The sequence below is a fragment of the Diaporthe amygdali genome (genome assembly GCF_026229845.1).
Source record: "Diaporthe amygdali strain CAA958 chromosome Unknown NODE_3_length_2959817_cov_65_330692, whole genome shotgun sequence".
Lineage (NCBI taxonomy): Eukaryota > Fungi > Ascomycota > Sordariomycetes > Diaporthales > Diaporthaceae > Diaporthe > Diaporthe amygdali.
Genome location: NW_026517023.1, coordinates 473031 through 497859, shown reverse-complemented (window position 1 = coordinate 497859; position 24829 = coordinate 473031). Strand labels below are relative to the sequence as shown.

General features: G+C 51.1%; 8 protein-coding genes across 8 annotated transcripts; 4 read left to right on the top strand and 4 right to left on the bottom strand.

Annotated features, from left to right (window-relative positions):
• Positions 1-466: 466 nt before the first annotated feature.
• J7T55_002544 (nudix domain containing protein) lies at positions 467-1152 on the bottom strand (the record flags this gene model as incomplete). Its single annotated transcript, XM_053137628.1, has 3 exons — positions 467-613; positions 683-888; positions 1047-1152. 3 exons carry the CDS (start codon positions 1150-1152, stop codon positions 467-469), a joined length of 459 nt encoding a protein of 152 aa, XP_052998414.1.
• A 1331-nt stretch (positions 1153-2483) lies between these two features.
• Positions 2484-4382, top strand: J7T55_002543 (uncharacterized protein; the record flags this gene model as incomplete). Its single annotated transcript, XM_053137627.1, has 1 exon — positions 2484-4382. One exon carries the CDS (start codon positions 2484-2486, stop codon positions 4380-4382), a length of 1899 nt encoding a protein of 632 aa, XP_052998413.1.
• A 1114-nt stretch (positions 4383-5496) lies between these two features.
• On the bottom strand, positions 5497-7199 carry J7T55_002542 (uncharacterized protein; the record flags this gene model as incomplete). The annotated part of the gene is made up of 3 exons (XM_053137625.1): positions 5497-5687; positions 5807-6768; positions 6832-7199. 3 exons carry the CDS (start codon positions 7197-7199, stop codon positions 5497-5499), a joined length of 1521 nt encoding a protein of 506 aa, XP_052998412.1.
• Positions 7200-8417: 1218 nt separating this feature from the next.
• On the top strand, positions 8418-13255 carry J7T55_002541 (isocitrate lyase; the record flags this gene model as incomplete). The annotated part of the gene is made up of 11 exons (XM_053137624.1): positions 8418-8508; positions 8576-8667; positions 8731-9507; positions 9739-9761; positions 9829-9898; positions 10298-10545; positions 10838-11018; positions 11220-11561; positions 11658-11813; positions 11893-12783; positions 12830-13255. The coding sequence occupies 11 exons, from the start codon at positions 8418-8420 to the stop codon at positions 13253-13255; spliced, it is 3297 nt and encodes a 1098-aa protein (XP_052998411.1).
• A 253-nt stretch (positions 13256-13508) lies between these two features.
• On the bottom strand, positions 13509-14252 carry J7T55_002540 (uncharacterized protein; the record flags this gene model as incomplete). Its single annotated transcript, XM_053137623.1, has 2 exons — positions 13509-13923; positions 13999-14252. The coding sequence occupies 2 exons, from the start codon at positions 14250-14252 to the stop codon at positions 13509-13511; spliced, it is 669 nt and encodes a 222-aa protein (XP_052998410.1).
• Positions 14253-14798: 546 nt separating this feature from the next.
• J7T55_002539 (uncharacterized protein) lies at positions 14799-20399 on the top strand (the record flags this gene model as incomplete). Its single annotated transcript, XM_053137622.1, has 6 exons — positions 14799-14961; positions 15026-15394; positions 15654-15863; positions 15996-16791; positions 16852-20129; positions 20200-20399. The coding sequence occupies 6 exons, from the start codon at positions 14799-14801 to the stop codon at positions 20397-20399; spliced, it is 5016 nt and encodes a 1671-aa protein (XP_052998409.1).
• A 756-nt stretch (positions 20400-21155) lies between these two features.
• J7T55_002538 (uncharacterized protein) lies at positions 21156-21477 on the bottom strand (the record flags this gene model as incomplete). The annotated part of the gene is made up of 2 exons (XM_053137621.1): positions 21156-21238; positions 21300-21477. The coding sequence occupies 2 exons, from the start codon at positions 21475-21477 to the stop codon at positions 21156-21158; spliced, it is 261 nt and encodes an 86-aa protein (XP_052998408.1).
• A 960-nt stretch (positions 21478-22437) lies between these two features.
• On the top strand, positions 22438-23876 carry J7T55_002537 (uncharacterized protein; the record flags this gene model as incomplete). Its single annotated transcript, XM_053137620.1, has 5 exons — positions 22438-22525; positions 22620-22923; positions 23056-23134; positions 23317-23710; positions 23836-23876. 5 exons carry the CDS (start codon positions 22438-22440, stop codon positions 23874-23876), a joined length of 906 nt encoding a protein of 301 aa, XP_052998407.1.
• Between the last annotated feature and the right edge of the window lie 953 nt (positions 23877-24829).

Genomic DNA, 24829 nt, shown 5'->3' with positions numbered 1-24829 from the left:
TGAAACGATTCTGATAATAGTCACTCCCGAGGACTGGCCCAGTGGACCAGTCTTAGAGATGATCCCATCGCTATGCAATCCTCAATTTCTTTCAACACCCAGGTTTATTCACTGCATGAATTCTGCGCACTGAATCTTAGTAAAGCATTCAGGCAATGATTCAAATACTGGATAAGACGCACCAGCTGCAAAGGGTATTGTACACGGCCGATGACAGGGGAGGAACACTTTTATCACGGACATTGTGATACTTTGCATTGCTTAGCCTGCGGTAGTTCTCCCTCCAGGACAAACAGCTCCCTGCCTCCTCTTCATGCAGCAGCATGCGAGATACGTTTATTGTTAATTCAAGGTCTTTTGATATTGGAGATGTTAAAGGGTAGTGACAGTGTTTGTTTCAATTCTATCGATATCGCGCCTCTTATGAATCCATGGGTGCCTTTCAGCACCATTGGATTCCATGCTTCTAGGCATCTGGGTTTAGAAAGAGGTCAAAGTTTGGCGTCTGCTTCAGCAGGTTCTGGATGGGAAGGAAAAGCTCCTCGGAACTCGCTTGCTTGATCTCTTCAAAGGTTTTCCAAACCCATTCCTCGCACTTGTCGGGCTCAAGAAGCTGTGGGAAGATGTTCACAGTCAGCTACAGAGGGTTGTGAACAATTCTGTAGCCTAGTGGCAGACTCACCGCGGGTTGTGCGCTGGGGTCAAGCATCTCGCAGAGGACAAAAATGGTGATGTAGTGCTTTCCGAGATCCGAGAACACGGCATTGGTTACATGAGCAACCTTGCCACCCTTCACCCTTAGACCGGTCTCCTCCAATGTCTCCCGCTCAGCACATTCTGCGAACTCTTCGCCGTACTCGAGATGTCCACCAGGGAAGGCCCATTGCCCTGAGCAGAACCACAAGTCAGTGAGTGATAGTGTGCCATTTTGCTAGATGATAAGAGATGCCAGGGGGTGCGAGTTGCTAGAAGCATGTCCCCGCGGCGGTCTCGGCATCTGCGGCATCTGCGGATAAGGCGCATGAAGTTCGGGGAGATGGACTGACCTGCACCGTGGCTCGACTTTCGGCGCCCAAACACGACACGTCCATCTGGGCCTCGTATAACGGCAGCTACGCCGACCCGTGGCTCACTGTTTGATGTTGTAGTCATGTCTGGATGCCTGGAAAGGAGTGCAGTGGATTACTGTGTGTCAGCGCGAAGTCAACACTGGAGGTGAATCTTCCCAAACTGGGACGCGACATTAAAATGAGTGGCTAGAGATTTGGCTGAAGGAGATCCGAGGGTTAGGGCTTTACTGTGAAAAGAATCATTCAGACGGGGGTGACAATTCTAACACCAGTCATTTCTTCAGACAATACCAAGCGAGTAAAGCTCCCATCTCATAGACAGCTGGCTGTATTCAATGCAGCGATTATGTGCATGTATTGCATGATCATCTACGAGTTAGGATCTGAATAAGCAGGAGGTACTGCACTGCCACTGGCTGCTGTGGTGAGATGCGACCAAGAAAAGGGCAAACAAGATTCAGGTTTATACTCTCTACGTGCTTGGCATCTGACCGCAAGTCTTGCTGTCCCGTGATTCAGCCCGCTGCATCTGGGAGTCGGGCACTGAGAGGGGATGACACGTCCCGAGTTCTTGTATCCACACTAATAACAAGCCTCGCCTGTAAAATCCCTTCGTCATAGTCCCGTATCCTTAGTGGCTGCTCTCCCTGCCACCCCCCTCGCTCGCCCATTCTCTCTTTTATGCCCTTATGTCCGCGGCCATTTAGTCTAAATACGGGTGGCGCGTGTCGTGGTTTCCGCAGGGGCCTTTGGAAGCTTGTGGCGTTTCAAAGAAGGAACTTTCACATCACACAACCAAGATTACTCACATGCACTAAGTAGCCTGCCACCCGGACTACTACAAATCAATCAACCAAATGCAAATAACACCTACACATGTACGCAGGCAGCAAACTTCACATCATCCATCACACAGCCCTGCTCAACCCGACAATAATCAGGGCAAGAGCTACCATTTGCATTCTCATCATTGGACTGTCCCTTTTTCCATCAGACTCAACGACTAAAGCAGTCTCAACCCTGCCCTTGATAAACATCTAGGCTGGGTCGGTGAGAAATTTGTTACATAGGGGACCCACAACTATTTCGACCTCATCTGACCCACAACCATCAAACAAACATTAAGGCTTTTGATCGCCATCTTCACCGGCTGTTGTTTTCATCGCGGTCACTGCAGCGGTTGAGTTGCAGTATCGTGGCGCCGCCCTGCAGCCTTAGTATCACACTCGCCTTTCATCATCTTAGCCAGGCACAAACACAAACAAGCAACCGGTCAAGTAATCAACAACCTTTCGAGTATCACCATCTCATCCAAGCTCGAGAGCGTCCTCGGTTCTCGAGCGAATAGCTCAGCTAACTGCGACGAAATATCTGCGTCTCGCCGTCAAGGCCCGCAGACGCCCCTCGTCGATCATGGCGGCTACAGATCCTTCGAATGGCGGTCTCTCGCCTGAGGATATCCGAGATGAACGCCTCATTTCAGCGCTGTGTAGGAACGCACGATTGCAAAATGAGGAGATTCACAAGAAGCGCCAGCGACTGCGCGCTGAGATTCGAAAGCTCGAGGAGCAATCCTACGCCATCGAGGGCCGATACTGGCAAGAGTACCAGCAACGCCTTGCCGAGATCGCTGACTCCAACCCAAAGTGGTCTACCCGCAAGTGGATCAGTGCATTTGGCGCCAACGAGAAGAAGCTCTCAGAGGCAGTACAGAAACGCCAGGATAAGCTTCGAGAGGAGGCGCGGGTCAAGCAGCAGGAGTTGGAAACGGTCGATGGCGAGTTTTGGGGCGCGTGGGGCAAGCACGTGGACATCATTAAGGACCTTGTGCCGCTGCCTTCGTCTTCCGGCTTGACGCCGTCTGCGATGGTGTCTATTACTCCGCATCAATCTACCGATGGCCCAGCGAACGGGGCTTTGCCTGTATCTCACAGCAGCAGTCGCGATCAGCGTGATTCAAGCACGCATTCGACCAGTGGCAAGAAGTCAGGTATCAACAGCAACGGACGTCCAGCAATTCTATCTCTACCCAAGCTCTCCATTGTCACATCAAAGGCCACGAAGTCCCAAGCTCAACACTTTGTTCAAGACTTGGAAGGACTCGCAGGCGCTGCTCTGCAAGCAGCCGAAGGCGCAAGCCCCCTCGCTGCACCAGCCGACTTTGCTCGTGGATCACCATCTGATCCAAACAATCATGCCGGTGTCAAGAAGCAGCGACACCCGCTACCCAGCCCCGCGACGGCAGTGGCTCCAGCCGAGCAAGAAGACGGTCTCAAATCTCGCTTCAAGGCTCTGACGCCCCGTTCTCTCACTCCAAAGAGTACCAAACCTGGTGTAGAGAGCCAACGCGAGCCTTCACCAGAATGCACCAATAACGATTCTGGTTCAGAATTCTGGAGCGTTGTTGGCTGCGCAAAGTCTTCATCTGTAGCCGAAGAGACAGCATCGAATGCCCAGTCCGTGCAGGCATCACCTGCCGCCGAACCACCCGTCCCATCACCACCCCTCCTCTTAGACCTCACCACCCAGCTAGACCAGAACGACACGTTCGCTGGGGTCACAGACCCAATCCCAGGCGAGCTCTACCAAGCCTTCTACAAAGACGCCCACTATGAGGGGTGGTGGATGTGCACACCTTTGCCCTGGGACTCCTGGGAGCGCCAGATCGGCATCAAGTTCAGCTTCCAGCAGGCCAACCTGTTCAAAGACCTGCCGGACTGCTACACAACGGACCGCGTGCGTGCCAAGGCAAAGGGCCGTAGGATGAAGCCCGTCATCAAGGGATGGAAGAAGGGCTTTGAAGTCGGCGGCCCCAAGGCCAAGGAGCGCGTCTTCCCCGTGCTGTTCTTCGACGACACGCCTGGCGAGCCGGGAAACTTCACGTTTCCGCCGCCTGAGAAGGCGTTCACTTTCTCAAAGCAGGCCCTTAAGGCCTTGCCTGCTGAGTGGGTTGCTGCGGCGAACCTGAGGCTGCCTGGTGTTGATGTTGGCCGTCCGGCTAAGGGCTGTGAGACGGCGGCGCGGTTCAGGGAGAGAGTTCAGGCTTTGAGGGAGGCCCAGGCTAAGAAGAAGTTGGCCACGCCTACGACATCCAGCCGTGCCCTGTCGTCTTCTGTGGCTGCCAGTTCTCCCCTGGCGGCGAGCAGCAAAGAGGATGTGGACATGGCTGATGCGGAATCGCTGTCGGGAGCTACTGCCGTCGACGACACACCGCGTCAGCTACCTACTCCGTTTGAGGACATGACGGATCGACCCGCGAAGAGATCGCCGAAGGGGTTTGGAAGGGGATGGCGGGGTGACATCCATCGCTAGAGGGAGGCAAGTAGACGAAAAAAGAAGCCAGGTGGATAATGACGAAGATGTGGTGGGTCACTGATAATGGACAGGCCATTCATGCTGATCCACTGGGCTCAGTGGAGCTTAATTAGCATCGACAGCAGTCGGAGAATTTGATTTCCGCCCATGAAGGGACAGAGGATTTGGGGGTTGAGGAGAACCTGGAAGAAGAGAATGCGGACGCTGTGTGCCTGGTCTTTCTTTTCATTCTGGCTCGAGTTCTGGGGTGAATTATGCGGTCTCCTGAAATTGCATTGAGGTGCAGAGCAGCATGGACATGAACGATGAAAGGTGTCTGGCGCAAGGGAATTTCACTACAGACAATCGTCTTTATGGGAGATCGGGCCAGAGGATAGATTAGGGGCACCCTCCAGTCTTTGAGCAGGTGTAGCCTGAGACAGGCCCCAAATAGATAGTCTCAAAAGAATCATCTTTTTTTTTGGCATGTCATGGCTCTGCATGGAATTCATCTACGCATTCTGTGCCCAGTATTTACAGCAGTGCTTGTCCATCCATCTTTAGTCGCATATGTGCTGGTGTTGAGCGCGAATTTCTCGAGCGCCTAGCCGGCCACCAATGCCGAATCTTCGCATCCGATGACGCGCACACCATCACTCAAACCCCGGATCAGGGCACGTTCATGTCCCATACGGTGCGGGACGTACATATTTCCTCCCTCTCAGCGATATGAATGTAGGCTCTGAGAAAAATTCCAAACGTGAAATAACACATGGATGAGATTGTTCTAGTATGGCCAGTCGTCTCTTGCCGCCTTTTTGTCTCAGCGTTCGATTACTTTCAATATTCCTTGGATTACCTAAATATCCAACAACTATTTTAACGCCTCTTTTGACCGTTACCGGAAGTCGCATTTTGCCTACTGATTTAATGTTTTCCATCGGTCCCATAAGATGCGATATATACATGACGTTGACCTCTCGACTGTCGTGCAATATGATAAAATACTCCGAAGACCGATTCTGAGCCCTCTAAGAGCTCTGAAAGGTCTTTAACACCCTGATCCTCTCGACCATTGTGTAAAATCATATTTCAAGAACACAGGTACGCCAGCTCGAATGGTCTTGGAGGCTTATAGCCCTACAAGACTACGAACGTAGGTGGCTAAGGGAGGGATGACCGTCAGAATGACAAAAACAATACCAAAGAGGCTCAAAGAAAGTGAGCTAAGAGCAGCGGCCCGTCTGTCCCGCTCTAGAAGCATTGCCGTAGCGATTGCAGATGAGTTTGCCCCCAGAACGACCCCCCAGGTCACGAAATCCTCTGTGAGCGACACCACATTAGTATCCGATTTCATGGTATACAAAATAAACAGCACTTCAAGTGTTCTTTTGTGGCGTAGATAAGAACCACCGGTGAAGAAGTTGGAGCAAAAGACTTACTTTCTGGGATCCTCAACATGCGTAAAATAGTCGGACCAAATATGGGTCCAGATATGCCGCTGACTACGGCAATGACCGAGATGGCAGACGTATTGCCGCCCAGGTTCTGGGTCGACAGCTGTGCCAGCGCGAGCGTGACACTTCGCGGCGCAACTGCGAGGCTGATCGTCGCAGATATGCCGAGCGAGAAGCACAGAGGAGGGTAGCCAAACAGAGATGGAATGGTCAGAAACAGCACTGGCAGGAATATAGAAGCAAAGTAGTGACGTAGCTCTTGACGGTACTGATACATCGGCATGGCGAGAGAAACGATGCTGGCGTCGAGCAGGCTCGCGAGGATGTCGCCTGCACCCGGGCGTGGGAGCCCCGAAGCGCCGCGGAGATAGTTCATGTATGAAGTGCCGGTCTTGTAGAGGTTCAGGCCCCTGTACAGGGTGAGACCCCGAGAGACGGAAAAGCCCCAGATGAATAGTATTGAAAAGAGGGCGCAGACGAGGACGGGGTGTGCGATGCGCTTAATCTTGGGTGGGACGGCGTTGGCGCCTTGGAAGCAGAGAACATTGATGCAGAGGAAGATTGGCATGGTATAGCCAGTTGCATAGTATACTGGGAGCCCGATGACAAGAAATAGGGTGAACCAAGTGAGACGATCGATGTTCTTCAGGAGCCATGGTCTCCATCGGCGTTTCTTCTCAGTCGAATTGTAATCCTCTGCTGCCGTTGCTGAAACCTGCTCCAGTTCTGATGGTGTGGCAGATTCCCTCATCGGATCTGAAATTTGAGAAGGACTCTGATCTTCCTTGACGTACTCTTGATCGGTTTCTTGTTGTTGTCCTGAGGGACCTGAGTTTGCACTGTTTTGTGTTGGTGATGTGACGGAAGGCTGCTGCATCGATGTTCCCGTCTTCTCAGGGTTTCCGACAGTGTCGGATCCTGTAGGCAGAGTGGTTTCCCCGCGAAGTCTGCGAGATATGCATTGAACAGCCACGCACGAGTAGCCCGTTACGGCATACTGAACAACGTACCCAACGATGAATACCCCGGCCAAGGCACCAATTTGCTCCCCACTGATGAGAGTGCTAGTGGGGAGGAGGACAAAGCTTGGCGTGAAATAGAGGTTCATCGTTCGGAGGGCAAATTCAGTGGGCACCTTGAGTACACTTAACAAGGTGCCCATGTGCTTGGACGGTAACAGCCAATCACACACAAGAAGAAAGAAGAACAAGATAAGGAGGCATGCCACGCTTGACGGGAAGTCGACAGTCCCCAGTCCTATGAGAGAGTCCATTCCAACAATGCAGTATAGCATGAAGATGATGCTGAGGGGAACGCATATCCATGGTCGAATAAGAGTATCCCACCAAAGAGAAGCTGTGACGTTTTGTGCAGACATCTTGTGGTTGGTTCTTGTAGTATTGGTGAAGGTTCTAAAAAGAAAATGGCACAGAGATGGATGTTTTCGAAGTATGTTCCCCCTTCCTGGGACGAAAGATGATCTAGGTATCGGGCCAAGGGAGAAGAGAAATGCGTCTGTGAAGGATGAAAGCGAGGGAGGAGAAGATAGAGAGAACTGTGAAGAGGACTTAGTAAATCAAGTGTCAAGCCTCCATGGATGTGATAGATAATCAATTTTTCCGGGGCTCTTCGCTCCACTATGCCACTGGGACCCCATATGTGCTGAAACGGGGCAGCTTGAACGTCCTCACATCCGACAGTGACGCATATTGCCTGGAGTGTGTACCTATCTTGGCCGGCCCAAGTTACAACAGTAAGTCCCAGCAATATGTTTGATGGCCCTGTCCGACCTTATTTTTTCTTGGCCGCGTCAACCGATGATGAATAAGAGTCTGAGCCTCATACATGCCCAGCAAATGTTTGTATACTAGAGGTAAATCGGACCTACCACCTACCAGTTTTTCCACGGCGTTCTTGCTCCGGTTCTGTGGCGACAGCTGCGTTAAACTGGACCTTGTGCACCATACCTACAGCATGCGTCAATGCCGTCCCGTCCCTTGTAAACAAGGAATAATTGAGCCTCTGCGTTTCTTCCTCCTGTCTAATGCACAACGCGTAAGCTTTCCTCACTGGCGTCGTATTATTTGAGAAGTTGTGTCCATACCTGATGCGAGAATGGCGTGTTTCTATTCAACTGTTTACTAACGTGAAGAGTGACTCTGCGACATGTGCTCCCGTTATCTTGAGACTTTCCGAGTAAGGAAGATCGCTGCACACAGAGCGATCTACGGCTGCGAGGTCCAGACAACGGATTTGGTAGTGACGTGCGGCGTTTGAAATCACTGATCTTATGGTTTTGCGTGGGCAAGGCAAATTCGAAAGGAAAACATGTCTGTGACTGGGAACAGGAAATCACAGTAAATGACACATGCGTAGCTGTTTCTTGTTCGCTCTGATTGCAGGAAGGGTCAGAGGTGGGAGTGGAAGCCTTGATTGGTTAGAGATTTGATATCACGCCTGGTTGGTGTTTAAGATCGGTCGCTCTCTATATCTTCATCACCTCGACCCTCTGTCTCGAGCCGGTCAAGGTGTCCGACTTTGCACCTGTAATTCTTTATATCGCTTTGTATTGTGTCATCTCTATACCGTACCCGTCATGGCTGTCGCTGTTCGATCAATTCACGCCGACCCAGTCATCGAGAGGCGATTGACCTCGCCTTTCAATACTGTCACCACAAACCTCTTAGGTACGAAGACCAGATTCAGAATTAATGAGATGAGTTCCAGACTGATCAAACGAGGGACACATCGCAGCGGGAGGAGGGGCTGGCATCATGGAAGCATGCTCCTGCCACCCACTTGACACGATCAAAGTGCGAATGCAATTGTTGCGCAATGACCCACACGTGAGTGATGTACCCTGCCCTCATGTTTTCTGTCAGCGTTGTTGTCTAATCTTTCGTCCTCAGTCTCGACGTCCGAGTGGATTCATCGGTACGTTGGGACATATCGTGCGGAAAGAGGGCCCTCTTGGGCTCTACAGAGGCTTTGATGCTGTTGTCCTGGGCATGGGTCCCAAGATGGCCATCCGATTCACCTCATTTGAAGGTTTCAAGCACCTGGGCGCTTCGCTTACGGGGCAGTCAACACCGAGCAGTTCCGTGGTGTTCCTCGCAGGGCTGGCAGCAGGAATTACGGAGGCAGTCTGTGTCGTCAACCCAATGGAGGTCGTCAAAATTAGGCTTCAGGGACAGCACCGAGTGGAGGGAGGGGCCATTGCGACCCTGCCGCAGTACCGGAACGCTTTTGACGCCGCCCGCGGCGTCGCCAGAAACGAGGGTATCTCTGCACTCTGGCGTGGGGTCTCACTGACAGCCACTCGTCAGGGGACCAACCAAGCGGCCAACTTCACCACTTACTCCTTCCTAAAACGGGCAGTGCAGAGATACCGGAGCAAAAAGGGGATCGACGAAGGGGCCTTGCCAACCTATGTGACAGGTCCCATCGGGCTCTTCTCGGGCGCCATGGGCCCGCTCTGCAACGCGCCGATCGACACAATCAAAACGAGGTTGCAGAACGCCGCGGCACACGGCGACAGGAGGATATTGGGGCTGGTGACCAGCTTGATAAGGGAAGAGGGCCCCGGCGCCCTGTACAAAGGTTTGCTGCCCCGGGTGATGCGGGTGGCACCCGGACAGGCAGTGACATTCATGGCCTATGAATTCTTCAAGCGGCAGCTGGATAATGTAAGAATGTAGCAAGGTGCTGCAGCCGGATGGAGAAAGGTTTATGGTAGAGTCGGGCTACGTTTTAGTCCCGCTATATAAAATGGATCACGACATCGCGTAACTAGATGTCATTTTGACCCGATATTTGCCCACATTGTCCGAACCCTGTTCAAATAGTGCTATGTATCTATTGTAGATCAGACGTCGTAATACTGGAAATTGACGCCAAGAGACTGTCCTGACTGCAAGTTGATACGCCAGGTCTTTTCAAGGTGTGAGAACACTTACACACACGTATGCTATCTCTCTGTCTCTCATGAGAGATGACGTTGAAGACAGGGTCATCCTCGCCGGAGTGCACGCGTTCCAACTAAAACATGATGTTATCAGCGCCTTGATCGAGATCCAAGTATGTGATCCAACAAAATGGCATGATTCTGGTCAGTGCTGAACACACAAAACATCAAGAATGGACACGCGGCTTCAACTTTAGACAAGCTATCGGATACTCGACTTCTATTGCCAGGAGCGGTAATCCGTCGCCTCCTGTGGATCTGTCTTAAACAACGTTGATAGACCAACAGACCTTACTACTTGAGCATATACAGGCGTATTGACCAAAGTCTTATCTGTCCGACCATTACTAATAGCCGCCTCTGCCTCTGCGAGCCAATTCACGCAGGGACCATAATAATAAATAACGTTGGAGTTGAGTTATGCATGCAACGTCGGGAGTCAGGAACGGCCCCACGCGGGACTTAAGCAAACAAGGCAATTATGAACCCCTGCGTCCATTCCACCCCCACAGGGACGGCCCATTTTTACGCCGTTGGACGCTGAGCGCGGGTTCACCACAGCTGCCGGAGAGCCAGCCACCCGGGACCCATCCAGCGTATTTTCCATGCAAGTCAGACCCACGTGCCACTGCAAAAGGGTCCAAGCAGATACCGGTAGAGTATCTATCTATCACATTTTCGAGCTTACGTGTTCGACGCTTCAACATTTGGACAACAACTCTATCACCGTCGTCGATCGTCCAGCCGTCCGCAGGCTGTTGTACGTCAGCTGGCGGCTCAGAAAGCAGCCCTATTTGCCCTATTTGCAGGCGACAAAACCATACCTGCATCAAAGAAAGGCAAAAGACTGAGACGATGACGACGGCAGAGTGCAGACGGTCCACACGGGTGTCCTCCGGCGGTCCAGGTTGCCATGTTTCCTAGGCCATGTAGACGGTTGTTGATGTCGGTAATTACAGTACACCGAGCAGAGTATCCACGCAGAAGGCCTCTCGTACTTCTTTGTCTTTGCAACTTCGAGTATGCTGGTCGTGGTGTACTGCGGCTTGTAGCGGGCTGTGCATGGCGGTGACGATCACCTGTTTCCACTCTCTGAGGTTTGGTCACACCGAGCGGACAGGATTCGAATCAACATCCGATGAGGCAATCATTTCCCTGAATGTCATTTATGTCCATGTCAATTTTCACGATTGGCGAAGGGGATCCCGGATGCACAACACATGCTATCAGATCGTAAGATGTATCTGCTAGCTGGCTGAGTCCGGTCACAGGCACTCAAGGGACACATATATCTTGTAAAGACTAAATCGCCATGGCTGTCAGTAGTGCCATATCTTCCACCTCTCGGAAAACATTGGGCTTCATTGTTACCCTTTCACCAGCAAAGAGAAATAATTAGTTGCAGCATTCGTCTGGTGACTCCATTACCCACAGCATTTCTCCCTCTCATTTGCTGACATGGCTCCCTTCGTTGATGAGAGTACCTCTACCGGCTCAGGTGTCTCTCTGGATTTCTCAAAACTCCAGACAACCGGCGCCAAGGCCGAGGTTTTTGGCCTGGAAACATCGACTCTCCTCAACCTCCATCTCGAAGACATGGCTTTCTCATCGCAGGTTGCTGAGGTAGAGAAGTGGTGGTCTTCGCCCCGGTTTGCAGGCATTCAACGCCCGTATACTGCAGAACAAATCTGCAGTGCGAGAGGCAGCCTCGTCATGCCGTATATCAGTGATACGTTGAGCAAGAAGCTCTGGGCTATTCTCGAGAATAGGGCCAAGGTCAGTAGCATCCACCTTGTAGCTGTGACTCATACTGGCGATTCTGTGCCACAGTCACTGTCCTAAGAGAGCGAACGCTCATGCCAATCATCACAGACTCGAACGACAAGCGCAACTTTTGGGTGTATGGATCCTGTCCAAGTCACACAAATGGCAAAGCATCTCGACACTGTCTATGTGTCCGGCTGGCAGTGCTCTGCTACCGCCTCGTCCTCCAACGAGCCATCCCCTGACCTGGCTGACTACCCGATGGTATGTCTTGACCGTGTTCCACATTACCTAATGAAAAAAGATCCATGAGACTGACTTCCGCCTCGATCGACAACAACAGGACACTGTCCCAAGAAAGGTCGACCACCTCTTCAAAGCCCAGCTGTTCCATGACCGCAAGCAAAGGCAGGACCGGCTTAGCTTGCCTCCTCGGGAGCGTTTGAATCTCCCCCAGGTCGATTATCTCAGACCCATCATAGCTGATGCAGATACGGGTCACGGAGGTCTTACGGCGACGCTGAAGCTGGTCAGGATGTTTATCGAGTCTGGCGCTGCCGGCATCCACATCGAGGATCAGGCCCCGGGCACCAAGAAGTGCGGTCACATGGCCGGCAAGGTGATGGTACCGATGCAGGAGCACATCAACCGCCTTGTCGCCTGCCGGGCCCAGGCTGACATGATGGGCACAGAGCTCGTCATCGTCGCCCGTACCGACTCGGAGGCCGCGACGCTGATCTCGTCCACCATTGATGCACGGGACCACCCGTTTATCCTGGGCGCGACAAATCCGTCGGTCGAGCCACTTGTCGACGTGCTGATCGCCGCGCAGACCAAGGGAAGTACAGCACAGGAACTCACAAGTCTCGAGAAGAAGTGGATGTCCGATGCTGGGTTGAAGACGTTTGACGCCGCTTTCGAAGACGCCGCTTTCAAAGACGCCGCTGCGGATAAGGGACTCCCTGAGTCCACCGTCGCCGAGTACTTGGAAGCTGTCAAAGGTAACCTGTCCCTCAGCCAGCGTCGCAAAGTGGCGAAGAAGCTCCTTGATGGAAACGATATCTTCTTTGACTGGGATTCACCCAGGACCCGGGAAGGGTACTATCGCTACCATGGCGGGATCAAGTGTGCTATCGCTCGTGGGGTGAATTACGCCCCCTACGCAGGTGGGTCACCCAAACTCCTCCTCTCTGCATATCAAATCAATCATGCTAATCTATGTGGTGTTATGAATGTAAGACCTCGTCTGGATGGAATCTAAGACCCCGTCTTACGAACAGGCGGCGGAGTTCGCCGAGGGCATTCACGCCGTGCATCCCGGCAAGAAGCTGGCCTACAACCTATCGCCGAGCTTCAACTGGAAGCGAGCGATCCCTGACCCCACCGAGCAGGCTTCTTTCATCCATCGCCTCGGCGAGCTGGGCTACGTCTGGCAGTTCATCACCCTCGCGGGTCTGCATGCAACCGCCCTGGGCACCGCGACGTTTGCACGGGCCTTCTCCTCCCAGGGCATGCAGGCCTATGTGGAGCAGATCCAGGAGCCGGAGCGTGACGAGGGTGTCGACGTTCTGACGCACCAGAAGTGGTCTGGTGCCAATTATATCGACAGCCTGCTCGCCATGGTCTCGGGCGGGATGGTGAGCACGAGAAGCATGGGCGAGGGCGTCACCGAGGTCCAGTTTGCAACGGATGGGGTCAAGAATTAGTCTCATCTGTATTTCATAACGAAACACATATTGCGCCTGAATCGCAACTTCATCCATAGTAATACACAGCCTGGGTCGAAATTCTCAATTTTGGTGCGATGTCTTTAGGTCGCCACTGAATTATACCACCATTTCGCAAAAGTGTTGCGACACCTTGATTAGAATTGGGAAGTCAGTGCTGAGAATGTCACCAATGTGCCTATAATGGACCGATGCACAGCCCTCGAGCTCCTTTTGAAACACCTGTAGCGCTTCAAGGCTCCATCTCCAAGGAGTCATTGCTCATAATGGTGTGCTGGTTGACTTCACGATTCACGTAGATGGATCGTTCATCGCTGGATCTGTCTTTGAGAGACTCCGAGTCTCTCTCGCCGCCCACACGAGGTTTAGAATAGGGTCCTTCCACCCAGCCATGCTGCCTCGATGATGCCTTGAATGTGTGTGGTCGAGTGGCGTTGGCCAAGGCTCTCAACCAAGATACTAACGACGATGAAGCAATTCTCTTTCCTGCCGGCTTGAGCAGAGGCATACATGCGAGAGTACAGCCTACAGATACCTCTATGGCGCTGAAAAGGTACAGTGTCCAGCCAGTATATGTAAAGTCATTGCTGTCATACCCAAGGGCAATACGCCAAAGAACAAGTCGAGCAATGGTGATGGCACAAATACTGTGACACTGTCTGTTAGTGACGCGCTTCCTATGTGAATTTCGATGACCAAAATTGTTGAGGCTCGAAACTCACAGTGCAACAAGTGCAAACATCACCATGATTCCGAATTTCCTCGCCATGGGCATTTTCAGACGCCAGAGAACCTGCACTGGCAACCCCACCACAAGGAGATCCACCATCAGGCTGCTCACGTGTACCGTTAGATACGCAGCTGCAACGTTCCCACAGTGTCCTTCGATGGATGAGTCCCAGTTGCTGGCAGCTAGTAGACAGAGCAGCCACACGACGCACATGTCGCCAACAAACCACAGGATATTGACTGCCATTATGGCATAACAAGCCATACGGAATCTCTTCTGCTCATGAAAGAGACGGACATATAAGAACAGAATCGACAATTGATTAATGTTCAGGTAGATAACATGAACACCATGTTCCTCTGCGTCTCCTCACTCTCCACTTTCGAGGTCAATCTCGGAAGGACAAAGGGTTGCACAGCGTCGCAAGCCTCATCTACTGGGCCAATAAGCTGTATAGGCGCCTACACCGATTTTATCAGCAGAAGTATAGACCAACCAACAGCACTTAGGCGTCATGCAGACATCCAATACTTCCAGCCACATCTTCCAAGATAGTTCCCAGCTACACCTCGGTGACCCTTTTGACTAAGCGGGGATTCAGCTGTATCTCGAGTCGAAAGTGATTTTCAGCCTCACAATGGACATTCACGATTTCGCGACACAATTCTCATACCTCCCCAACGGCGCTTGTGCCTCCGCATATGACCTGCTCTCTTGCTCTATCTCTCGTGCTTTTCATCTCCCCCTTTTACCGCTATTTTGTTACGGTTGGACGAAATCACAACTACAATTATGGGTTCAGAACAAAGATCTTGCGCCCTCGGTGATGCATCCACTGAAAGGGATGGCGAGGTGCCCTCATCTTTCGAATGTTCCCTTCGGGCGGGAAAGCTGGACGTAAGGACGGGAAGCGTCCCCTCAGAAAATGACGTTTCCTTCCGGAGCCTAATCAAAAGTGAGTATACATGCGTGATTACTCATCCGATACCACAGCTGATTGAAGGTTATGCTGGCCGTAGGGCCACTACCTGCAAATAGACTCTTCGAGCCAAAAGACCAACACTGTGGCATATGGAAAGATTCGCCGAACAAAGAATGTCACGCCTCTTTCGGCGACCATGGAACAACGGCGTCGGTGTCCTGCTACGGATTCCTGATGCAAATGAGCCAATTCCTTGGAGCGGGAAACTCCGGGCTTTTCTCCATCGACCACGAATCGACCGAAGAGCCATACTCTATCGTCCATAGAGCGAAGGATTTAGAGTATTTGAGCCTCGGATATGACGAACTCTCTTTCGGCTTGTACCTACCAGGACGATATCTGGCAGACCCAGACCTCGGGGACCCAAAGGTGAAGTGGGTCAATTGGAGATGGCCGAGATATGAATGTAAGCGCAACAGTACATCATCTCACTTGAACCCTCGAGGGCTACACGCATGGTGATATCTAGGTCGTGCCGACATGAACAAGCCCCAATGACTTAGTTCATACAAGTGTCGTCAATATTCCTTACGGGTTAGAATCTCAATTCTGACTCTTTATATCCACAGGGACGATGTCAGATAGTAATACCAGCGCGACAGTGTCATTTCAGTGGTTGGTCAAGAACAACACTGTTTTTCAGCAGACTGTCGTTACAAACACAGGGGACTACCCTATCGAAGATTTTTCATTCGCAGTGAAGACTCAGATGCTGATCAGGGACCTCGATTATCTTGAAAATCCTGGTTATAACCGCGATAGCAGCAAAACTTACACTCGAGTGCCGGGACCGAACGGATTCGGCTGGATCACAGCGAACAAAATTGACGGTGAGAGGTCAAGCGCGGGCGAAACGAACGACTCCGGAGGCGATGGTACGGTCCTACCCAGCGTTTTTGACCTTGGAAAGGGTGAAAGCAAGAGTATTTCTGATGATGACGAACTGTGGCGAGCAAATATAATTTCAGACACATGGTCTGTCAATAACGCCCATGCTGTCGTTTCAGTCATGGGCTTGTTTGTGGACGGGACCGCACAAAAGATGCCAACAGGACCCATCTTCCGGACTATTGGAACCAGTGAAAGCGGTTCAGCCGTGCTCGAGATTACGCTGGCGTACAGAATCATCACCATACCAGAAGGGCAGGTGCACTGGAAGAATTTCCTGATTCCAGCCGAAGCGACTGATGTTTCCGCGATTCTCGCCGCAGAAACGGAACTACTTTGGGGCCATTCCGTCATTGATGATTGCAGTTGCAGCAACTCGTTATGTGACATTGGCATCTCCATGAATGGCCGTAACGAGCGGGATATGGAGGGAGACGCAACTGCCCAAGCGCAGGCACCGGAGATTCCGGAACCGGAGGACCAGAATACTCAGAAGAGCAAGACAAAGCAGGACGACACGGCTGTCAACGCGAATCCACAAACGCATGTCAGAACAGAAGAGGTGACAGCAGCCGCTGAGTTTTCCGGCAAGCAGGCAGAGACTCAGAATCCAAGTGCAAGGCCTGGAAATGGTGATACGACGGGAATTGCTCAGGAGCCCACTCCCAGCGGCTTCATCGAGTATCTGACATGGCGCCATACGGAGTACATTCTTTCCGTGTGTATCATCCCTCTTTGGGTTCCGCCTATTTTGGACGATGGAGAGGAATCTGGGCCTGACATGCTAGCGACAAATATCATCGAAAGCAACATCCATGTGTCAGGCACACCAAAAAGTAAAGATGAGCCTAATGTCCCGCGAGCCCTTACATGTGGAGACATGTCCGGTCATCGCATATGCACTTCGGCCAGCTTGTACGTCTCTTGAACTCACAATGATGTGCATTTGAACTCACACTGAGTCTCTGTATTTAGCTTTGCATTTGACTTTCTTCTCGATGTGCTCAAAAGATTGCCGGCAGTGAACCAGACGCCATATATCCTCGCGCTCCAACGACGCATTATTGCAGCATGTCGCGGGCACATCAGGTGGCTTGAATGGCTACGGAAGCCTTGGCGCAAGCTCGAAGATACCAGGAGTCTCTTGAGCACAGGATGCTTTGCGGCGAATTACTGGGTCAGTGGCGAAACGATGCCCACGAGCACATGGTCATGGCAACCAGACGATGCCATCATCGACACTCCGTTCCAGATTCTGAAAGTCACGGCATACATCAAATGGTGCCGAACACCTCACAACATTCAAATCGTCGAGGATAACACACTGAAGCTTTGTATGGCTCTGTTACGAGATGTATGGGGCTATTTCATTCATGAACTTGATGACCTGGACAAGCGCAAGGTATTTGCATGGCGACACGCAAGGGAGGACGGGTTAAACACATACCGTCTCGACGATCATGTCTGGATATGGAGTAGTCTGAATGAACTACATTCCCTCGGCTTGTGGAGTCTGGCTGGAGTAGACAAACTGCAGAGCTTTTCTCAACGCTGGCGGATATCCAAAATAAATTCTCCGGCACCTGAAGCGAAGCCGGATCAAGGAACTTCCACAAACGCCTGGAGAGTTGGTCGGGTTCGAGTGCCGTATGAGGACTTTTGCTCTAAAGCCAGACGACTTCTGCCTGACAAGGTCAAGAAAGCAGTGCTCCAGCGGTTCACCGTTGAAAACGATGTGTCACAGGAACGCATGCTGGCCGTCACTCGCTCAGCAAGGGAAACCCGTTTTTTCTTCCACACTCGGGACACCGCTCTATTCTATGGTCACGTTTCGAAGTTCTTTCTCCCCGACAAGTCATTCGGCGAGCTGTGGGAGCGAACCATCAAATCACAGAGCCATCATGAAGAGACTCTTCAAGAAGAGTGGCAAAGCCCATTACGATTTGCTTTGGGAGCAGTGGCTGGTCTGAATAAGTTCTCCATTGACAGAAGAAGTTCTGGCGAGCTAGCCAGGGAATCTGTGGAATCCTTGATTCAGTTTAGCGCCCACAACGCTTTTATTCCCGGGGAGATTGACGTGGCAACTGGAAAACCGTCAATATTTTCCGAAGAGCGGGACAGAGATTACTACTACCATGTTGGATTCGAAGCCTGCCATATTCTTTTCAAGTATGCTAGAGACATTGACGTATCGTTTCGACCCCAACATACCCCTGCTAGGAAGGAGCATGAGGATAATAGCCAACAAGTTCAGCGCGAGACGATGGACCTCCTCAGTGAGATCCTGGCGCAATTGAAGAAGCAAAATTTGTCGAACCATCCCCACGGAACCGACTCGAAAGCACTGTCAAAACATTTCGCAGCAGACGGCCGTTTTGACAAAAACCCCAATTCAGTGGCCATGAAGAAATCCATGCCTTTCAACAGCATGATTGATGCCAGCAGTATCACTACATTGGATGAAGAGTGGCTGTACAACTACCCAGACTTTCTGCTGACCAGGGACATTGATCGGCGTCAGGAACTCAAACAACTGCGTGACCGAGAATCTGAGAGGTACATAAACATACCTAGTTCCTCCAATTCACTCATCTACAGAGAGCTAGATGCCTACCGGGAGGAAAAGTTTTCGTTTTCGTATACGGAGAGCAAAGCTGGGCTTTCCGAGAATGGCTTAGTGGCAAGTTTACCGAAGCAAAAGCATCAGCGACAGGGACGAGCAAAACAAGATAACATTCGCGCATCCCTGGTTTCTCTCCAAAACCCTATGTTCAACATGACGCTGTGGGAATCAATCAGCAAAGGGCGAACTGCAGCCGATGCGAAGAAGCGTTTCCTATGGCTGCCTGCACAATCCGATTCACAGACAGCCTTTCTTTGCTGGCTAGCGAGTACCGAAGCGGAAAGGGCTCCTATTTCCTTGTTCTTTGACCGACACGCAGCATATGAAAACCATATGTGGGACGATACTACTATGGTTCTCAACGATTGGCAAACAGAGCTTCACATGTGCTTCTGGGTCCTCTTTGCTGAGGGTGAGAGTCAACCACTCCACAGCGGGATTCCGGATCAACTCGAGGTGCCATGGCCCGCTGGCCAAAGTAAGGAGCTTCGGCGTGCATCGATAGGATTCCGTTTCGATGGAGACTTCTTCGACCGGTATTGGACATGTCACTTCGTCGAGTATGTTCCTGGTCTGGCTCCAGATCCGTATAATCTTGAAGAGCGATTGATGTCGAGATTCAACATCGACAAACACCTTTGGCAGAGAAAGGTCCTCGAATTGCAGCTTCTCCAACACATCCTGAGCGTCATGTTGACCAAGTCCAACAATATACTCCAGGATATAAAAGATGAGCTTGGTCTAAAAAAGGGAAAGATGATCTTGTCTGTATTCAATACAGAAGCTTACTCGAAGTCGGCAAATCATTGGCAGATATACGAGGAGCTTCTGGGGAAAGCTGAGGAAGATCTTACGTCCTCCTTGAACACGTTGTCCAAATGGGCTACCAGGGAAGGCGACCGGGGTCAAGAACGACCGAGATGGACACGAAACGATGAGAGAAAATATCGAGGCTACATCAATAAGTTGCGCAGCCAGACTGAAAGACAACGATTGGACCTTGAGATTTGCCGCGACAAAATTCGCAATCTGAAGGAGATCTTAACAACCGTCCAAGCAAAAAATCAGTCGGAGCTTGACGCGAAAAGAGAGCAGAACATTGCGTATTTCACGTACGTCACGATCATCTTTCTGCCTCTTGGATTCGCTACAAGCTTCTTCAGCATGAACGGTGCGCCAACAAATGACTTGACAGTCTCCCTTGCGAAATTTTCTGCCGCCGCCTTTGCAGTCACAGCAGTCCTATTGTTTAGTGCCCGCACCTTCATTGCCACACTCTCTATGTTCAAGGATGCCATCAAGGATGCCATCAATCATACCCTGCGGGCTCCTCTTCAACGATACTCGCACGAAATTCGGGAGCAGAGCCTCCTGTTCAAAGGCATTACTAGATCCGATGATGCGAATGAGCAGGTATTGGATAAAGACGACGTCTACTTAAAGAACTGGACAGACAGTTCCTGGTTCTGGCTGGCTTATCTTTTCGTTGAACTACCAACGAACACGATCTCTGGGTCGATTGGGGTAGTTTCTAAGGTTATACTTGGCATGATTGTGCTTCCTATTTATGCGATGTCAAAAGCCGTGCTCAAATCATTTCTGACTGCTGGGCTCGTCCTCAAAATCTCAAGTGAGTACGAGAATTTTCTAGGCGCTCATAATATGAGGGAGAAGCTGACTTGAGTGATTTTCTTTCACAGGGCACCTTTACAGCCTTTCCACGAAGCAACTTGCCAAGGACAAAAAGGCTCCCAAGAAGAGCGACGACTCCAAAAATGGTCCGCCAGGCAAATGGAAAAACTTGCTGGACGATGTGGAACCTCTCAGCTCACTCGAATCCCTTGAGCACAGGCTAAGGTGGAGGGTATTGGAATTGAGAATGGAGGAGGATGACATATAGTCTGTTAGGTCAACGCAGAGGCTTGAGACTTCCGCAGGCGCCGGGGTATTCTTTGACTATGAGCGGGCGGTTACATCTGCAATGGGAGACACAATGTGGTAGGTATGAGGTGAGTGGAGACAAAGAAAGACGTAGAATCCAGAGGCGCCAGAATGGAATGCTAGTGGGTCCAGATGAAGTAGAAGAGCTGGATAAGTAGAAGGAACGTAACGCCCCCACCCCCACAACCCCCCCCCCCCTTTACGCCCGAGAAGACCCACACCAGGAAGTCTACAACTGCTCTGCCCCATAGGAGCGGCACCATGGAGCGTGGACTTGACTACATGCACATACGATTGCTGTTTGGATGCATAGAAGTGTTCCAGGTAAACAAAGTGCTAGATCCCCATTCGAATAAGCTTGATGCATACAAACATTGAAGGGTGCGAGTCCGGGATGGCTCGCGGCGGAGGGCTCAAACACTCAGCTCGTTTGGGCATGGTTATTTCGAGAGACTTGGCGATCAAGAGAAGTATGGGCATGGTGGTTCAGTCTTACTTTTGTTTCCTTTGTTTCATTTTGTGTTTCCTGTAATGCTCAAGTACGTAACCTTTGTTGCCCAGATGTGTCCCCAACGGTGGTCACTGGAGGATTTCCGCGGAACACTTGGTCGGCGTCAAAATTCTTACAGACATCAAAATGATTCTGAGGGCCCACCCTACTTATAAAAAATAGATCCAGTTATAGATGGACAAGTGGTAGATGCCTGGGGATATTTCAGTGATCGATACTCACCCTTTGAAATGCAACAATCTTCCACGGCGTGGCGTAGAGCTCGATAGAATGTTGTCCGAGACCACCTAGGACAACGCTGAGGATGATCGTTATTGAAAGCGCAGTTGAGCAAAGTACACAGGTCACCTGAGCGTTCGAATCGTTTGAACTTTACAAATCCGATCACGATCCACATGTCGTGTGCAAAGAACTTGTGCTTCAGCAAGCGTTGCGCCCAGAACCGCAGAGCGACAGCGGTGATAGCGATTACCTCGAACATAACGGTCAAGCCGACGATGAGGGGGCGTGGGAAACCAACCGCCATGGTTTATGACTTGGTTTACTGTAGAAGTGTAAGATCTGGGTTGGCTCTTTAGCTGTGCCAATGACTAAATAAATATTTACGAAGATAATTGACCGTTACACAATGTAGTGAATGATATACGTACGATGCTCGTGAATACAGATGGGCTGACGGTTGCATCTTCACACTTCACTGAACCGATCTAACGGCACAGCTCACCACCAAGCGCTCTGCCACAGCAACAGCAGTCCCAGATACTGGAGCTCCTGTCGGGTGGGCCTGACAAGTATATTGTTCAAAGTCCGATAGAGGAGCACTTGATAGTACGTTAGAATCAGCATAAGTTGGATCAAATAACATTGAGAAAAGCCATGATGGCAGAGAGGGCTCACAGGCCTCATTCATGTACTGTACTGCTGTTGTGGGACCGGCGCTACAGTAGCATTGCCGAGCTGCTCCTTGCCCCAAAAGCTCGGGACCTGTGCACGTTACAGGGCGTCTGTGATGCACCACAACTACCTGATTCAGGGGAGAGTGATGGACCCAGCGGGCGTCGTAGTGCACAACCAACAGTCGGGTCTGCCCCGCTGCTTCTTCCCCTGCCTGCAAAGTCTTATTCGACTATCCTGAGGAAATCGGGTCACCACCACCCCGAAATCGTCGGTTGAGTTGCACCCGGCGCCTATTGCGCGGGTCATTTTGGATGTTGGCGCGCAGGCATGTATGCATGTCTGCGGCGCGGAACTCTTGCTGTTGGCAATCCTTTAGTGGAGAGTGCAGGCAGCTATGCGAAGCCCTTAGCTCTTACTTAATTCAAACAGAGTTTCGGGGTTAATCCATGTCCCGCTCCTGAAGTCAAGAGGTTCTGCTCACCTTGGTATTCTGTCTTGAACTTCATAAGATTTCATCCCCCCTGCGAGACCAAATCGCCGCTGGCCTAAAGGATAACACAAGACAGAAGCTGCTTCACTCCTCAGCAACATGACGAACATAATCGATAAGACTTACGAAGATGCTATTGCTTCGAAGCTTCTTCCCGGAGTAACAGCCATTGCCGGCGACAAGAACGGTAAGATCGGCCACAGGACAGACTCATGGACTGAGACACTGGCGCCCAGATTTTGCCCTCAATCGTGATATGAGGCCTTACTGAATCTTTCAAGGCCATACCATCTACTCTAAATCTCTGGGAAGATCAAGCTTGAAAGAAGGCCAGGATCAGGCTTTTACGTCCTCAACCATTTGCGCTCTTGCCTCGATGACGAAGCTCATGACATCTGTGGCTGTCCTGCAATGTGTTGAGCAAGGTAAACTAGACTTGGACAAAGACATTCGACCCCTCCTGCCTGACATGGGCAAGTATGGGATCATCACTGGCTTCGACGATGAGAAGAACCTGCCCATCTTCGAAACCGATTCCACACCCATCAGTCTTCGAATGCTGCTTACCCATACATCTGGTCATGAGTATGACTGGCTTAACCCGCTTCTCGGGAAATGGCGTGCTTCTCGGAATGAAATACCATGGTCAGGCCCTCTACTGACTGATAAATCCGCCATTCCACTTGTTTTTAAACCAGGAACCAATTTTGCGTACAGCGGGGGCTGCGATTGGGCAGGAAGAGCAGTTGAGATAGCTACTGGTATGACTCTAGAGGAGTTCATGCAAAAGCATATTGTGAGTTGCTTCCAGCTCCCAGAGTTTCTCCCCCAATTCTTTGTTCGAGGATATCATAGGTGATATTCATGAACAATTTGACCAGTAAAACTTGTTCGTTGAACGAGAGAATCTGACCTCTTCGGGGTTTTCTCTGTTCCCATTCCGAGCATGCAAGGTAGCTGAGCTGAAGTTTTGCATAGTGCACACCTCTGGGAATTGAGAAGGAATTCTCTTTCTGGCCCAAGACCAACCCCGAGATGAAGAACCGAATGGCCGATATTAGCACTTTGAATGGACAGGGGGAGCCTCCGGCTGTGGACGAGCCGACTTTCGACATCCTGTTTGGCGGGACTGAATGTCTCGGTGGCGGCGGCGGCTTTGGGTCCGCCCAAGGATACTATACCTTCCTTTCAGCCGTATTTCAGCGCGATCCCCGCGTCCTGACAGTTGACTCTTACACCGAGCTCTTCCGACCACAGCTTGACAGCAAACTCGAGGAAGCTTTCAACAAGTATCTGGTCCTGTCACCTGCTCATGAACAGTTTATCGGTATGGGTATTCCCAGTTCAATTCGCAAGACATGGTCCCTCGCAGGTATGGTGGCACTTGATGGCCAAGAAGGTAGATTTAAACCTGGAAGTACATTTTGGGGAGGCGTTCCAAGTATGATGTGGTTCATGGATCACAAGGTTGGCATTTGCGGAACAGCCTTTTGCCAGATGCTTCCGCCCATGCATCCAAAGATTATGGCACTACATGAACAATTCCAGAGGGGTTCATTTAAGGCCGCACTGGGGGAAATGTAAAAAGCCATTCAGAGTCAATCTTGTAGCCCGCTCCACATTCCGAGGTCCACCTTGAGCACGCGCATCACTGTCGTAATAATATTTCTCGTTCGACTTGAGCTGAACGACGACGCTAAACAAGCTCTATTTCTCAGAGAGCGAAAGAGTCTGCACAGGTCGATGTGATCATCGTTGCTATTTATACATGCTATGCCCCCCTAAGGTAGGAAATCTTTCGTCACATTCTCACACCATTCGAAAAGTTCACGCGCCATCCCCGAGCCACCTTCCTGTTCGCCACGGAGCGCGAGGAGAAGGTCGCCTCTCTGTCCAGGATGCCACCTCCCATCACACATCGCATCTGTTCTGCATTAGTAAAATACTCCAGAGCACGATGTGGTGCATCCCAGAAGATTTCAAAAGACGAATGGATAATCGTAGTAGAGGTGCTTATACATACAGCGGCCCGCGATAGCATCGTCCATCGTCACTGAATCAGAGAAGCCCATCCATAGGTATGTATCAGCACCATGCACTGAAGGGTCTCTCATAGTCGGCCTGAAAAGCCACTTAAGTAAAGTCGGGGTGTATCGCCACATGCCCGTATTGTATTGTCCCGGGTTCCCTGCGATAAAGAGTACGCCATTTCGGCTTTGACTTTGGCGACGTGCAAATTCGGATGCTAAAAACCAGACACCAACTTTAGACTGGCTATAGAGATCGACGTAGTTCATAGCTACCCCTGGGTCTCGCAACCAGTCTTTATTGATACCAGACAGTGGAGCTCCCAATTCGACAAGAATCGATGCGGGCCAAACTACTCGCACGGTACCAGGAAGGGAGCCCTGACGGCTTGCCGTACGAGAAAGAACGGGCAGTAGATGCTGGGTCAAAACGAAGCTCCCTAGTAAATTGGTTGTCCTGCAGA